This window comes from Brassica oleracea, chromosome C2 (assembly GCF_000695525.1).
Source record: "Brassica oleracea var. oleracea cultivar TO1000 chromosome C2, BOL, whole genome shotgun sequence".
NCBI classification, from domain to species: Eukaryota; Viridiplantae; Streptophyta; class Magnoliopsida; order Brassicales; family Brassicaceae; genus Brassica; species Brassica oleracea.
Window position 1 is genome coordinate 35,274,097 of NC_027749.1, and position 16,958 is coordinate 35,291,054.

The window sequence follows — 16,958 nt, forward strand, 5'->3', positions numbered from 1 at the left end:
CGACTTAGGAAAAAAATGTTCCAAGAATGCAGCTTTGGTCTCTTCCAAAGTCTCATAAGAGTTAAATGGGATAGATCTCATCCATGTATCTGCCTTGTTTGCCAAAGAGAACTCGAATAATTTGCACATCAAGGTCCCTATAGGTATCCCGTTGGTCCTACTGGTGATGCAGATGTTTTCAAAACGTGCTAAGTGATGCATCGGGTTCTCAGAGGGAGCCCGTGAAACTGTTTCTGCTGCACCAAATTTATGAGACCAGTCTTGATTTCAAACTCTCTTCTCTCTATAGGAGGCGGATTGATGCCAGATCGATTCACATAGAAAGCATCAGGAGTATCATATTGTGCCAACGTCATCCTTGGCAATTCCTGTTGCACACCTGGTTGCCTCGCAGCTGCAGCCGGTTGTTGAATGTTTGGCCTATCGTTGCCATGTTGTCCACCCACAGCAGGTAAAACTTGCTCATTGTGGTATATTTGATGGTCATGAGGAGCATCCCGAAGCTGAAGATTATCATCGTTTCCAGCCATCTCAGTTTCTAGTGCCTTTCATTTCTTCTTCTGTCTCCCTAGACGGCCGAGTTCCGGTTCTAAAGGTATGAGATTAGATGATCCTTGGCTCCTAGTATGACACCTGCTCATGCACCTGGAAGCACACAAACAAAGAAGAAAAGAGTAGAGTAAACAAGAAAATAAAATGCCTTAGTCTGTAACCGACCCAAAGTTCTAAAGTGACCAATTGGTCCCCGGCAACAGCGCCAAAAACTTGATATCTCAGGTTTTAACCCGAAAGACTAACTGCAAGTGTACAGTAAAGTACGCAGTAGTAATACAGGATCGAATCCACAAGGACCAAAGTTCACAAGAAGAGCTTCTAGTTAGATAAATAGAGAAACAAAGATGAAAGACTATCAGAAAAAACGATGGGCATAGGGTATTCTCGGGAAATCATTTTGTTGCTGACAAACGGATAAACGACTAGAGAAAGAAGTTAAGCAACGTCTTGAACTCAAACACAATAATAGAATTAACCTACTGTCGTAGCGCTAACTCTCTACGTTATAGAATCCTCCGAACTAACTGTCGTTGAGGTTCAGATTCTAAACAATCAGTAAGATCAGGTTTGATATGTTCACAAAGCGCAATAACATCAACTGTCGTTGGCTAAGGACACTCTGCTCATCTAAAGCTGTTTCAAGCATTTCATCAAGCACCAGTCGGGCGTGAAATAACTTAGGTTCAGAAGCTAGGTAGCTAATCAAGCTTTAGCATTAAGAACACCAATAGATGAAGAACCATAAGATAAATCTCCAGATCTAGCAATCCTAGGTCAACAACTCATGAGATCCTCTTGTGAGAAACTCTAAACCCAACTAAAAGACTACTCACTAATCTTCATGGAAATCCTTAAGCACATGTTAAGATCAAGGATAAACATGATTTAGAAAGATAATCTAAAATAAACAGAAGCATATCTGATAAACTAAGAACTGAAACAAGTGTAGAGAGAAGTTTGCAAAGATAGACAAAAGGACAAGATAAAAGCAGATGTTCCTAGGGTTTTCCCCTTTACACATATATATAGTCCTAAGAAATTAAGTCAAAAGCCAAAGCTAAACGCCAAACGCTATTTTTCGCGATCTGAGGTGCGACAGCGTTTTGGAAACGCGCGTTTGCGTTAGGTCTTCATCTTTTTTGTTTCTGCTTCTCGAGCTTCTTCTCGCGTAGATTCCATCTCCGCTGTACCAGCCTTGCCGTTCCTCGCTGTCGTCTCTTCTCTCGCCACCAGAGTCGTCACGAACCGTCTGCATCTTCTTCTTCTTCGCGGTGCAACAGAGGAGGCGTCGACGTTGAACCGAGCACGTGGAATCGAGAGCGCCACATCGAGAAGTCTGGATCGAGCACATTGCTCGCTTAGGGCTTTACGGTTCATGGTCTTCGCGCTGGGCGTCGAGGGTTCTGGATCGAGCAATACAGAACGAGTCTATCGATCGCTTGGAATTCATGAGCTGAGGCCTTAGTCGAGACGACCGGATCGAACTTGACGAAGCAAAGCCAGCGACCACTTCGTCTTCCTCGTTTCTCAAAAGCCACTTTTCTTTATTTGCACGTTTGGTCCGCGGCTTTTTGTTCCTCTTTGATTTTGACCCCGCAACTTTCAAATGTGCAGATTAAACCTCTGTTTTTGCTCCAAAACTCCTAATTCTGCACTCCAGCCCCTGTAACCTGAATAAACTCTAAAGAACACAGAAAGACTCCAAAATGACCAGAATACATAATAAAAACTAATCAAACTTAGCTAGAAATCAATATAAAAACGGATAAATATGAGACTCATCACAATTCATAACTAGATAATGAATAAACTGCATAAATAGATAGGAGTAGAAAAACTTGGAGTTTCAATCACAAATCTTTGAAGGAGTCTTGGATCTTCTCTCCAAACCTAAAACTCTAAGTATTTTGCTGTGTAAAAGTATGAAAGCTTGTGTTGCCTAGAACAGTGGTAGAGCACATAAATATTAGGTTAAAACTCATCAGGAGCAATTTGGTAATTCTTGTGAGACTTGGGCTTTAAGTTGGCTAGAACCAAGTCTGGTCTTTGCGCAATTCGCCGTCGATCGACAGCACAAGGTGTCTGTCGATCGATTATCATCTTCAATCATCGACCGCTGAACTGTTTGATGGTCAGCTACGGGTCTTTCTCATTTTATCTCCAAAAGGCACCAAAATCACCACTTTTCTCCAAATAACTCCAAAACCTGAAAACATGCTAAAAAGACTCCAAAACAACTATAATTTATTTTAAAACATCTATATACCATTGCTAAAAATGGGTAAAATCTATGGTATATCACTAACGTAGAAAACTTCTTAATAATTTTTCTCGGATTAGCTAGAAACATTAGTAAACATGAATTTAGGTAACCTCATAATTATAACAAATTAAGTTACGAATTTCTTTCAAGAGTCCAAATATTGATTAATATACATGAATTAACAAGAAAATTTAAAAAATATTTTTTAACTTTAGAGAAAATGAAATTTTACCCGAATAGTGACTAATACTCCATGGTAAGTATACCATTTAAGTCATTTTTGCAATTGTAAATTTATTAAAGAAGACTTCCAGGAAATCTACTCTACAACAGACTTCTCAAGAAGTCTTCTTTTGTAAATACTGGCTTATTTTTGTTTTTGAAAAAAATCTCAAAACTACCATAGAAGACTTACCGTGAAGTCTTCTCGGATAAACATGTTAGTTTTGCAATTGACAGAATTGTGTCAGAAATTTGACTTTCTTTAGAAGACTTCCCGGGAAGTCTTCTCAACGTTGGTGGAAGTCTTCTCACTGTCAGTGAAAGTCGTCTTAGGTTACTTTTGCAATTTTCAAATTAACAATTTAAACTTAGATATATATATAATTTTAACAAGAAGATTTAAATATTTAATTGTCAAATTTGAATTTCTTTAAAAGACGTCCTCAATGTCTTCTGTCATAACCAAAGGTTTGACCAGAATCTCAGAATAAAAATCTTGACGACTTCCATTGAAGTTTTCTACCATAAGACTTTCCTGGAAGTCTTCTTATTAAAATTAAATATTTAAGTTTTCTTTGTCAATTGGAAAAGTAACCTAAGACGACTCTCACGAAAAGTGAGAAGATTTCCACCAACAGTTGAGAAGACTTTCCGAAAAAATCAAATTTCTGATACAATTCGGTCAATTGCAAAACTAACATGTTTATCTAACAAGGCTTCCCGGTAGGTCTTTTCGTTTTTTTGTTAACAAATAAAAGTTGGAAGATTTCGAGAGAAGTCTTCTCTAAAACACACACAGAAAGTCAATTGCAAAACTAACTTATGCATTGATCAGAAAACTTCCGTAGAAGTTTGGAGAAGACTTCTACATAAAGTTTCTACCCGAACAGATCTAAACAAAATTAAAGATCATTATTAGATCACGTGAGGTTAATGTTTACCTTTTCTAGTCACATATAACTTTTTAATGAAAGTTACCCAGTCATTCTTGACCAAGAATTATGAACTTGAGTAAATCTAATAAACTTATAAATTATGAAATAAAAAAGTTGGGATTTTGGAATGAAATAAGAGAGGAAGTGAAAGGAAAATGGTTTGTGTGTAGGAAATAAGAATACAAAGATGTAGATGTTAATTTTAGTTGCATTTAGAGCTTGAAATTGGTTGTTCATAGTGGTTGATGTACTGATGATAATGACAATGTTGTGAATAAAATAAGAAGATAAAGATGATTGAGTAAAATAAGCATTTTTCGTGAATAATCTGAATTTCTGGGATAAATAGGACAAATGAAAATTTTAAAAAGTCATGGGGTTAGTTTTGCATTTGACTTTTTGTTTTGAGTCATTTTGCAAAAAACCCCTTTTTTAGAACCATAATAAAATCTCTAACACAATTTTCTAAAGAAACTAAAATATGTTATACTAATATATTTAATATATTAAAATTTAAAAAATAAGCAGCAAGAAACAAAATATTTCACACTAATTCAAATAGTTCATATTTTTAATCATACATTTTGAACACAAAATATATTTTTTGTCAACTGAACACAAAATAATTGTAATTTTATAAGTTAGAAATAATTCTTAGTAAAATATATAACAAATAAAATTATATAAATTATATATATATATATATATATATATATATATTTAATATTTACAAATTTATTTGAAAATTAGGAAGAGAAATAAACTCGATAATAAATATCAACATCTATATATGTATATCATGTTTTGAAATTGTAATTTAATAATTGAATATATAAAAACATTGGGTTGAAATAAATATAAAATTTTAGTATCATCTTATATAATTTTCATAAGTGTGGATAAATGAAAGTTACAAAAATATGATTATAATTTTATATCGTAAACCAAAAATAAGTATATATAACTTATCTAAAATAAGAGATTTAATAAATTTAATTGTATTTGTATATTTGTATTCAATTTAAAAGATATAAATTTAATGACTAAATGTCATTTAATCCAAATGTATAGTTACTTTTAAAATTATTTTATATATAAAATATTTAATTTTAAATATAATTAGAATATCTGATAATTAAAATAATTTTTCTTTAATAATAAGAGATATTTAATTTTCAATATAAATTAAATAAATTGTATATAATAAAGGCAATTTAAAAATCAAAATTTGAAAAATTAACTATTCTCATTTATTTTTAAACCCTAATTATTTATTATATAACATGATTTATTTCGTTTTAAATATAATAACAGATTAAATTCAAACAAAGATTATATTTATTAATAGTAATAATTAGTATTTGGTTTTCATGTTGCTTTCCTAATTTAAGTAACTTTTTGTTAAAAGGATTTCAGTTACTTTTCTTTGTATAAATTAGCAATTTTAAAGAAAATGTATAAGAAGTGTCAATGAATTCGAGAAATATTTTTTGCCTTAAACAGAATTGACTACAGTTTAGAAAATCATTATACTAACTATCAAGGTTAAAGTTTATTAAATACTCATAACAAAGTAAAATAACTACATTACTTAGAATATTTTAATGGTGAAACAAGTATACACTATTTCTAAAATAATAAAAGTAAAAAGTAAAAAATATAAAATAGTAAATAGTAAAAGATTTAAACAAAAATAAATTAAACATTAGAAAATTTTCATTAAATTTATGTATATTTATATCATTTTGTGCATATAATTACTCGTTAGTAGGGCGGGTTTAGTCATAGTAAATATATATAACACCACTAAATAAAAACAAAATATATCATCATTCAAACTCTCCGAACAATGTATTAAGAAATTTAGTCAGCCGCAATGAAACTGAGACAGAAAATGAATCTCTTTATAACAAACAAGTTCAATGGAAAGGAACAGTAAAAATTAAGAAGAGCAACAACAAAAATAATGATTTACACATAATAAAAAACCAAACATTTTAAGGTAAAAACAAATGTAAAAAGAAAAATTTAATAAAAACAAACTTTCTACACAAAATATGGACCAACCCCCTTGTAAAAAACAGAAGTCAAAGATAGTTCCTACATCTCAACCAGTCACTCATATAGTTTAGTTTGATAATTATTTCTTATTTACCGAATAATCCATAAACCAAATAATTCACTCCAAATCCGATCCGCATCAGATCTCTTTGGAATGTTTAGAGTTGTATATATTAATATGACTATCTTTCGATAATTGAGACATATCATATATGCTAGAAATTTTATCCATGAATTGGCTTCCCAGAAAAGATATGTGTATAGAATAGAATAGCCGTTCGACAAAAAAAAAAGAAAAGTATGTGTATTAAGGCATCTTTAACGCTGGATCTACCACTAATAATCAATTTAAAAAGTTGGAAAAGCTTCAGAGAACTTGGAAGATGCTCTTTGGGATTCTTGAGCGATCGAGTTTGTCACATCTCGGGTCCGAGCCCCAATATTTAATAACAAGGCTTGTGATGATTTGGCCCATGTAGAGAAAATCATACGGTTTTTCTCTTTCCTCTTCTATAAAAAGGAGACAGTCCTTAGATATTTTTCTACAAAGACAAAACACAGCGAAGCCTTGCCCAGTTGGAGAGAGAGCAGCCGCCGGCCACCAAACCTCTACCGACTACCGCGTAGCCTCATCGGAGAGGAGATCTCGCCGTGTTTCGATCCCTTCTCGTCGTTTCCTTGAGTCTTCTACTTTTTTTCTTCTAGATCCAGCTACTGGTGAGGATAAGGAAACCCTAGTCATTCTCTTTTAGTTCTTCCCTATCTCTTTCTTCTTCAAGATCTAGGGTTTGGGTGGAAACCTTTCCTTGTTCTTGTAGATCTGGTTCGTGAGGGTCTGTAGAACTCAGATCTACATCAATTCTCGTCTCATCTCGCAGATCTAGGCTAAGGTGAGGGCTTGTAGCAATCTCTATCTCTTTTTATCATTGTCTCATCATGGTAGAAGTATCTAGGTTGATCGTTCATCTATATATGTTGTTGTACATCCATAGATCTATTAATATATACACTTATATAAATGATATATATCTTGATGCTTGATGTGTGAAAGACCTATATCTATTGCTAAGGTTGTGAAAGCATTGTTGAATGATGTTTGAGGATTGTATGTGATGATTGTATTGACTGGGGTTATGGTATATGTGGGTGATGAATATGTGGGTGATGTATATGAGTTAGAGAAAGGCTTAAGGCCTATGTGTGCCGGTGTAACCTGGGGGAATGATGTATTTGTATGTCTCTGGCGTTACATCGTTTCTTGACTGGATCATGTGGCAACCATGTGAGTTGGCATGATTCATCGCCGGAGCGGGCATGCGGCGTGCCTGTATGTGAAGTAAAAATGTAGTAACACAGATCCCGTGGAGACAACGTGATGTGGCGTGATCGTGTGAATGTGGTGGCACGGATCACGTGGAGACAGCGTGATGTGGTGTGATCGCGTGAAAGTGTGGAACTCACGGAGACAGCTGATGTGGTGAGTTCACACAGTACAACATGAGAGGCGTGGAGACAGCGTGATGTGGCGTTAGTCTCATGTTGGCACTGGGGTTATCCTCGTTTCTTGTTGTTTGCTTTTTCTTTATTAGATGTTTAAGTTAGATACTTATGCTATGTTTTGTGATGATTGTTAGTGATTGATTTCGGGGCTCCTAGAGCTTCTCTCACTGAGTATTTGTCGAAATACTCAGCCCTCCTTTCTTTTTAGGTGAGTTCGAAGAAATACCGGAGTAGTCATCTCGGTGTGGTGCTGGCTCTTCGAATGTTTGGTTTTCTTTAAGTTATTTCATTTTAAGACTTGGTGATTTGGTTTTAAGCGTTTCTTATTTGTTTTAGTACGATTTTGTAAAACATTTGGATTTGATCCTTAAGAATGAGAATTGCATTGGCCTTTTTAAGTGTTTTTATTGGTGAAGGCAATATGAATTCATACTGTCTCGGACGTGTGACAGAGTTGTTTTTAGATGTTGTGCAAACAGTTTTTTTCTTGTGTCTCTCATCTTTTGTTTTTCATTATGAAGATCCCCTAGCTTTCTCAGTTTGGTCATCCCCAATTTGTGGAAACAAACAATAAACCCAGCCTGTACTTGTAGTTATCTTTGTATTATTTAAAGAAAGTTGTCCCATTTCCCTATAAAATAAATCTGTTTTATCATTATTGTTGTTTTTCAATATTTATAAAAATGAATTACGGAGACAACTAGTGTAGGAATAGTAACTCCTTTTACTATACACGGAAAAAATACTACAATGACCACTCTACTGTGAATTTTAATTCCACGTCACACACTAACAATTTGTTTTCTTCTGGCAAGAACGAACATCATATTCAGGACAAAAAGTAAAAACCAAATCAAGAATCCTTAACCTTATCATCACGATCAACGGCGCTTGAGTTCTTGCAATGAGCAATGGCCGCCTGAATAGCGGCCTGCAACTCTTCCATGGTGCTATCACTTGACGATGACGTAGAGGCCGAGCTCGACGAAAGTCCCGCCGTGGAGACACGTAAGTGGCCACTATTCGTCGGAGATGTTCTCATGGACGCCGGAGCCGAGAATAAGTCACCTCTCCGGGCTTTCATAAGATCTCTCGATCCATTAATCAATGTTTTGCTGTTTCCTTTTGAACCTATTAAAGAGGAAGAGAAGGAATACGAAGAAGTCTGTCTTCTGTTCCTGAACTGCGTGCCGTTTCCTCTCTTCTGAAACAACATCTTTATGTACTTCTTGACTGCATGACTTAGGTCTAAACTCTTAAGTTTCTTCTTCTGCAGCTGCGGCTGCTGTTGTTTCTCTTGTTCTCGCTCGTTGCCTTCAAACCCTTTTCTCAATTTCGATAAACCAAAGAGAGAAAATGACTTTATTGTTTTAGCTTTAACTTGATTCTCACCGTCGAGCCTCTCTGCTTTATCGCTCGGGTTGGTGTTATTGGCCTCCGTACTGTTGTTGTTGTTGTTTGTGGTGGGGAGAGGAGTGGGCTGGTCAGGTAATACATCTTTCACGGGGAGGGCAAATCCGTCATTATACGAACTAGTGGAAGTTCGAGGAGAGACAGGGAGGCGAGAGAGGAGATGAAGAGGGACAAGATGGCCGTGGAAGAAGATTTCATCTGCAGGAGACAAGTCAACGGCGAATGGATCGGTTTGTTGATAAGACGACTTCGTTTTGGTGGGATTTCTGAGACTAGAGCTTATGAGTTTTGAGGAAGAAGATAAGTCGTTAGGTTGGAGAGAGATGGTGAAAGAGAAGTCATGAGAAGGAGAAGAACAAGTGGATGATATTGGTGAAGGTGATGATTGTAAAGCTTCTTGGTTAGGGTTTTGCTTTTCAGGAAAAGTTTTGGGACTGTTCTTCACCTGTTGTAGATGGGTTTCCATGATGATTGAGGAAGAAAAAAAATCAATCAAAAAGGCAAAAGGTATTTTTGTGTTGATCGAAGGATATGATGGTTTATAATAATAATAATATTTGGTTCAGTCTTTAGTCTTTTAGTCAAGTGGGGTTCTTTGTTTTTCTATTTCTCTTGTATTAATTATTATTAGTATTTTCCGGTTTTCCTGTAAATGTAGAGAAAATATGACAATCTTTTGGAGAGGAGAAGATAAGGTAACCGTGGAGAGAGACGACCAAAGGCGAGGTGAGAGAAAAAAGAATAGAATTGTCAGCCAAATATAGCAGACGAGTTCTGTCGTGTAAAAAAGAATGTAATGCCAAAAAAATATTGGTTAGAGGGGAAGCACATTCTTTTTAAGGTGGGGCTAACATATTTACTCGAATATTTAGTTTCGACCAGTTTCGAGTTTTTATGTTTCGGAAGCGGGTAAGTTAGAAGCCTTAGCTTGAAGCTGTGTATTGATAACCCTAAGAACATCTCCATCTCCGCTCCATTTTTACTTTTAAAATAGAGTAAAAGTAAATATGGAATAAAGAATGCTGCAATATAACTTTATATCTCACTCTATAATGGAATTTACTCAATAAATGGAGTAATCTATTTTTTGTTTGTTCATCACTCCATTATGGAGTAGAAAATAAAATAGGGTTGAAGCATATTTACACCATATTCATTTTTACTCTATTTTAAAAGAAAAAAATAGAGTTTTACATTGGAAATGCTCCTACAAATCCTTTATTACTGACCTATAAAGTGTTCTTAAATATCGACCAAAAAGTGTTCGTAACTTTTACCCATCCTTAAATGATACACTGAAATGTCTGAAATTTTTTTTTGATAAGAGAAATGTCTAAAACTACTACTTTTAAAGATTACTCGTATAATTTGTTATCTAAATCTCATTTAATAAATGAATCTGGAAACAAAACTATTGTCATAAAAACTCGAGTTGAATTGAATCATTTCATGAGCTTACAAATTATTTTTACACCCTTTATACACATAAACACACACACATATATATATATATATTATGTAAGATATTATGTCACTGAAATTACGTTGAATTTACTTATATTTTTTCCGATTCGCACATCATAAAATATTATAGTTTTATAATATTATCATGTTAATATTTTTAACTTGTAAATTAAAGAAGAGACTAATTTATTCTACCCACATGTAAGGCTGAAACCTAATGTACGTTTCTCAAAAACAATGAACTTGCGATTGTTGGTCGAAAATTTTATTTAAATTTAACTATAAATTTTGGCAGTTTTCCTTTAGGACAACCTACTTGAGTTCGTGCAGATGCTGATGCAGAACAGCGGAGAATAAATATGGACATAAAATTGAACCATGGGGTTGGCAAAGTTTATTAAAAGTGTTCAGTTTTTTGCTATTTAAATGTTTATAAAGGCCAATCATAATTGAAATTTCAGTGAGAAAACTAATCACGGTCTTTACCCCATTAGAACACCATAAATAAATACTTATTTTCCTTTCATAACATACACCATAAATAAGTTTTAATATGAAATGAGTGTTGAGATAAGCATGAAATAGCTTAGAGTACAAGCTACCTAATCCTATTGTGTTTGAATTTATCTAAAGGATTAGGAAATAGAGTTGTGTTAATCCTAATGAGTTTAGGATAATTATAAAGTTATATAAAGAGATGCAAGGGTGTTTGCATATCTTATGAGTTTGAGAGCTTTAGTTTTTTTTGAGTTATTTTCTAAAGCATTGAGAGAGTTTTAACAAAGCGTTCTTTGAGAAATATAGTTCTTTGATTCAATAATTGGTATCAGAGCTATTCTATTGAGTCAAAGGAAATCATGGGAGATATCGTTGCAGCGAAGAGCAACATCAAGAGCAGTGGTACGTCCATTCAGTGTCCATTACTCAACGACACGAATTACACAGTGTGGACAATGAGAATGGAGGCGGCGTTGCGTGTTCATAAGGTCTGGGAGGCCATCGATCCAGGAGAAGCAAAAGGAGAGAAGAATGATGTTGCAAGGGCTCTGTTATTCCAGTCAATTCCAGAGGCATTAATATTGCAAGTAGGAAACCTTGTAACTGCGAAGGAGATTTGGGAAGCGATAAGTACAAGACATGTGGGAGCTGATCGTGTACGTAAGGCCCGCTTACAGACATTGATAGCAGACTTCAGTAGATTAAAGATGAAGGAGACTGATTCTATTGATAGCTTTGTTGGAAAAATTCGAGAACTATCAACCAAGTCTGCAGCTTTAGGACAAATTATTGAGGAACCAAAGATAGTTGAGAAGTTCTTGCAGAGCTTGCCAAGAAAAAAATATATACATATTGTTGCTGCGTTAGAGCAGGTTCTTGATCTTGATAAAACAGGCTTTGAGGATGTTGTGGGACGTCTAAAAGCTTATGAGGAGAGAATTGCTGAAGACGAAACAGAAAAACAAGAAGATCAGGAACAGAGCAAGCTCATGTACGCTAATGCTGATAGACCGACGCAGACACAAGAACGATATGACTCTTCAAGAGGCAGAGGCAGAGGAGGTCGTTATGGAAATCGAGGGAGAGGTCGTGGACGCCAATACTATCAGCAGAATGGAGGATATCAGAGAAACGGAGGACAACAGCAACAGAGTGGTGGCTATTATCAAGAAAGAGATGCATCCAAAGTTGTGTGCTTCCGTTGTGACAAGATGGGACACTTTGCTATGCATTGTCCTGACCGACTTCTCAAGCTACAAGAGACTAATGAAAGCGAGGCAGAGACAACACATGAGGCTGATGAGTTGATGATGAATGAGGTGGTATTCCTTAACGAACGCAACGTTATACCTAGCAAGCTCAATACCTCGTCCAACATTGATAATCTATGGTACCTAGACAACGGAGCAAGCAACCATATGACAGGGAATCTAGAGTTCTTCACCAAGATTGATAGAAGAGTGACTGGGAAAGTGAGATTCGGTGATGATTCGAGAATAGATATAAAAGGAAAAGGCTCAATCATATTCCTAACTAAGAATGGTGAACGCAAGGAACTTTCAGACATCTATTTTATTCCTAATCTTAGGAGTAATATCTTGAGTCTTGGGCAAGCTACTGAGTCTGGTTGTGAGGTGAGGATGAAAGATGATTGTCTACTCTTGTATGATCGTGAAGGGAGATTATTGGTGAAAGCAAAGAGAGCTCTAAATCGACTCTATAAGGTGGCAATGGAGGTTGAAAATACAAGATGTTTGCAGCTAGTACATCTAAAGGAATCATCAAAGTGGCATGCACGCTTAGGGCATATAGGCTTGAGTAACCTAAAGAAGATGGTGGACAAGAACTTGGTTATCGGAATGCCCAAGTTTGGAGTTGAAAAAGAAATCTGTGAAGCTTGCTTGCGTGGGAAGCAAATACGAGAATCGTTTCCACAAGCTAGCTCATATCGTGCTTCAAGGGTATTGGAGCTAATACATGGGGATTTGTGTGGTCCTATTACACCACAAACTGCTGGAAGTAACAGATATGTGTTCGTCTTAATAGACGATCATTCAAGATACATGTGGTCCATTCTCATGAAGGAAAAGAGTGAAGCTTTCACAAAGTTTAAACGATTCAGAAGCTTGGTTGAACAAGAGACGGGATTAAAGATTAAAACCTTTCGTACAGATAGGGGAGGAGAGTTTACAAGCCAAGAGTTCAAAGATTACTGTGAAAGCTCAGGGATTAGTCGTCATCTAACCGCTCCATATTCGCCGCAGCAGAACGGAGTTGTCGAGAGAAGAAACAGAACGTTACTTGAGATGACACGAAGCATTCTAAAAGCTATGGATGTTCCAAATTACTTGTGGGGTGAGGCTGTTAGGCACGCAACGTACCTTATTAATCGCATTCCTACAAGAACCTTGTTACTACAAACTCCATACGAGAGCTACAGAGGAAAGAAACCGTGCATCGAACATATTAGAGTGTTTGGTTGCGTGGGGCATGTGAAAGTAGATAAACCACATTTGAGGAAGCTAGATGATAGGTCACGACCATTGGTGCATCTTGGGATTGAACCGGGATCAAAAGCATATAGGCTATTGGATCCATCGACTCGCAGAATAATAGTAAGCCGCGATGTCGTGTTCTGTGAAGAACAGAGTTGGAAGTGGAGAAAAACAGAGAAGGAGCCACATACGGAGATGGGTGTGATAGATTTTGCTAACAAGGAAGATAGGAACGATGACGCAAGTAGTGGGGTGAGTATTAAGGATGAAGAAAGCGAAGAAGATGAGAAGAATCTTGATCAACCACCAGAGATACTAAGACGGTCTACTCGTATCATCAACAAACCGAGTTATCTTGATGACTATGAGTTATTATGTGAGGAAGACGAGCAGTATGATTTACTATGTGAGGCTGAGTTCGAGAACCTTCTTATGCTTATCAATGAAGAACCGTGGAGTTATGGTGAAGCAAAAGAAAAGAAAGTGTGGAGAGATGCTTGCAAAGAAGAGATCAAGTCGATAGAAAAGAACAATACTTGGACATTAGTTGATCTTCCTTCAACCTGTAAGGCAATCGGATTGAAATGGGTTTTTAAGGTGAAGAAGAATGCCGATGGAAGCATAAACAAGTATAAAGCGAGGCTTGTAGCCAAGGGATACATTCAGAAACATGGAGTAGATTTTGACGAGGTCTTTGCACCTGTTGCTCGCATCGAAACAGTCAGATTGATCATAGGAATGGCGGCTTCACATCGATGGGAGTTACATCATTTGGATGTAAAAACTGCTTTCTTATACGGAGAACTCAAAGAAGAGGTATACGTTAAACAACCTGAAGGCTTTGTTGTGAAAGGTAGTGAGAATAAAGTTTATAAATTGAGGAAGGCGCTTTATGGGTTGCGACAAGCTCCTCGGGCTTGGAATGAGAAGCTTCATACGGTCTTGTGTGAGCTAAACTTTGAACGATGTCTTAAAGAACCATCTCTGTACCGGAAGAAGCAACACGAAGATCTCTTGCTAGTGGCTGTTTATGTGGACGACTTACTTGTGGCAGGGTCTAACATAGAGATGATTCACGAGTTTAAAAGAGCTATGGCGGCAAAGTTTGAGATGTCCGATCTCGGAAGATTGAGCTACTACCTTGGGATAGAGGTCATTCAACGAGAAGGAAGCATAATCTTGAGTCAGGAACGGTACGCTACTAGGATCTTGGAGGAAGCTGGCTTAATGGGATGTAACTCTGCGCATATACCCATGGATGCAGGAGTTAAACTCGGCAAAGCAGAGAAGGAAGAAGGAGTTGATGAGAGAGAGTACCGCAGAAACATTGGTTGTCTTCGGTACTTGTTACATACGAGACCTGATCTTGCGTGCAGTGTGGGAATCTTGAGCAGATACATGCACAATCCCAAGGTATCACACAACGTGGCTTTGAAACAGGTACTCCGTTACTTGGCAGGGACATTGAGCTATGGTTTGGTGTTTGAGGCAAAGTCGGATGAGAGTTTGGTTGGCTATAGTGATAGTAGCTACAATGTTGATCCAGATGATGGAAAGAGCACGACTGGTCACATTTTCTACCTCGGTGGTAACCCCATTACATGGTGTTCTCAGAAACAAGAGATCGTCGCATTATCATCATGTGAAGCAGAGTTCATGGCAGCGACAGAAACGGCGAAGCAGGCGATTTGGCTGCAGGATCTTCTCAACGAGGTGCTTGGTCGTCCCGGCAAGATTGTGGTGATAAAGATCGACAACAAGTCGGCAATAGCTCTGTCCAAGAACCCGGTTTTTCATGGACGCAGCAAACACATTCACACAAGGTTCCATTTCATTAGAGAATGTGTTGAAAAAGGACTTGTGAATGTCGAACATGTTGCAGGAGTAAGACAGAAGGCTGATATACTTACGAAAGCATTAGGAAGAGTTAAGTTTGTAGAGATGAGAAGTCTCATTGGAGTTCAAGACTTGAAGAGAGAAGATTTCAAGCTTAAGGGGGAGAGTGTTGAGATAAGCATGAAATAGCTTAGAGTACAAGCTACCTAATCCTATTGTGTTTGAATTTATCTAAAGGATTAGGAAATAGAGTTGTGTTAATCCTAATGAGTTTAGGATAATTATAAAGTTATATAAAGAGATGCAAGGGTGTTTGCATATCTTATGAGTTTGAGAGCTTTAGTTTTTTGAGTTGTTTTCTAAAGCATTGAGAGAGTTTTAACAAAGCGTTCTTTGAGAAATATAGTTCTTTGATTCAATAATGAGAAAACTGAAAGTTTGAAAAAATGATGATTATAAAAGCATTTTAATTTTTTTAAAGAGGGCAGAACTTAAAACCTCGTTAGGGGGGGGAAGTATAATTGATGTGGGGAAGTATAATTGATGTTTACATAGAAGTCTTTTAAAAAATTTTAAAAGTCTGTCAAAAGTTTCTCAAAGAAACCTCCAATAATAATCACCATAGACTAATTAGTGAAACCTCCCATTGAACTAATGTTATTACAGATTTTAGGAACGCGTCACATCAACTACCAAAGGGTGACATAGTTTCTAACAGCAATTTTAACATTTAGAACTCCACTTGAGTTTCTAAAAAAGTTAAATGATAATATTTTAATAATTTTGTTATCGATGTTTACATAGAAATCTTTTAAATTTTTTAAAAGTCTGTTAAAAGTTTCTCAAAGAAACCTCCAATAATAATCACCGTAGACTATTTAGTGAATCATAAAGACATATATGTCATACGTCTGGGACGGATCGGGTATCCGGACAATTTTAAAATATCCGGATCCGGATCCTTATCCGGCGGATCCATAATTTTACTATCCTTATCAGGATCCGGGGTTCGCGGATATCCGGGTGTCGGATATTTTTCTAAAAATTATAATATCCGGATCCGGATTTGGATCCTTAAAATAAATAAAAAATAATATTAATATATATAAAATATTAACAATAATTTAAAAATAAAAATATATATAATGTTTTTAATTATTTCTATGTATAATATTACAAAATTTACATAAAATTTATATATACTATTATAAAAATAAAAATATATTAAATAAAATTAGTTTTTATATATAGATATTACTATTTTTGAAATAATTATTAATAAAATTTACGGATCCAGATATCTGGACTAAAAAATCAAGATATCCGGATCCGGATTCGGCTTTGACGGATCCAACATTTTACTATCCGGATCCAAATTCGGCCTTTCCGGATATCCGGATTTTCGGATCGGATCCGGATCGGATCACAGATCGAATCCGGATCTCGGATAAAAATTCCAGGCCTAATATGTCATACCCGAGAAATTACATAAGTCTAGCTATTCTTTAATTGTCTAAAACCTACAACCAATCATTTGAACAACTACCTTATTCACCAAACCTTAACCTCATTTACTGCTTTAATCATAATTGTCTAGCATTACTTCGAAAACTTCAAATCTATTGTGTAATCCTAAAGTTTTTGTGTATTCGATCCCTAAGTACTACAACAAACCTCTTATTTGAGAGAGTAAATTCACTCCTTAGGGTAATTTGA

At 35.9% G+C, this 16,958-nt stretch overlaps 1 protein-coding gene across 1 annotated transcript; it reads right to left on the reverse strand.

The window, feature by feature from the left end:
* Nucleotides 1–8,240: 8,240 nt before the first annotated feature.
* On the reverse strand, nucleotides 8,241–9,541 carry LOC106326674 (BRI1 kinase inhibitor 1). The gene has a single exon (XM_013764591.1). It carries the CDS (start codon nucleotides 9,413–9,415, stop codon nucleotides 8,390–8,392), a length of 1,026 nt encoding a protein of 341 aa, XP_013620045.1. The 5' UTR covers nucleotides 9,416–9,541; the 3' UTR covers nucleotides 8,241–8,389.
* Nucleotides 9,542–16,958: the final 7,417 nt, after the last annotated feature.

Excerpts from the sequence above, each read along its gene's own strand:
- LOC106326674 (XM_013764591.1), bottom strand. The coding sequence starts at position 9,415 with ATGGAAACCCATCTACAACAGGTGAAGAACAGTCCCAAAACTTTTCCT.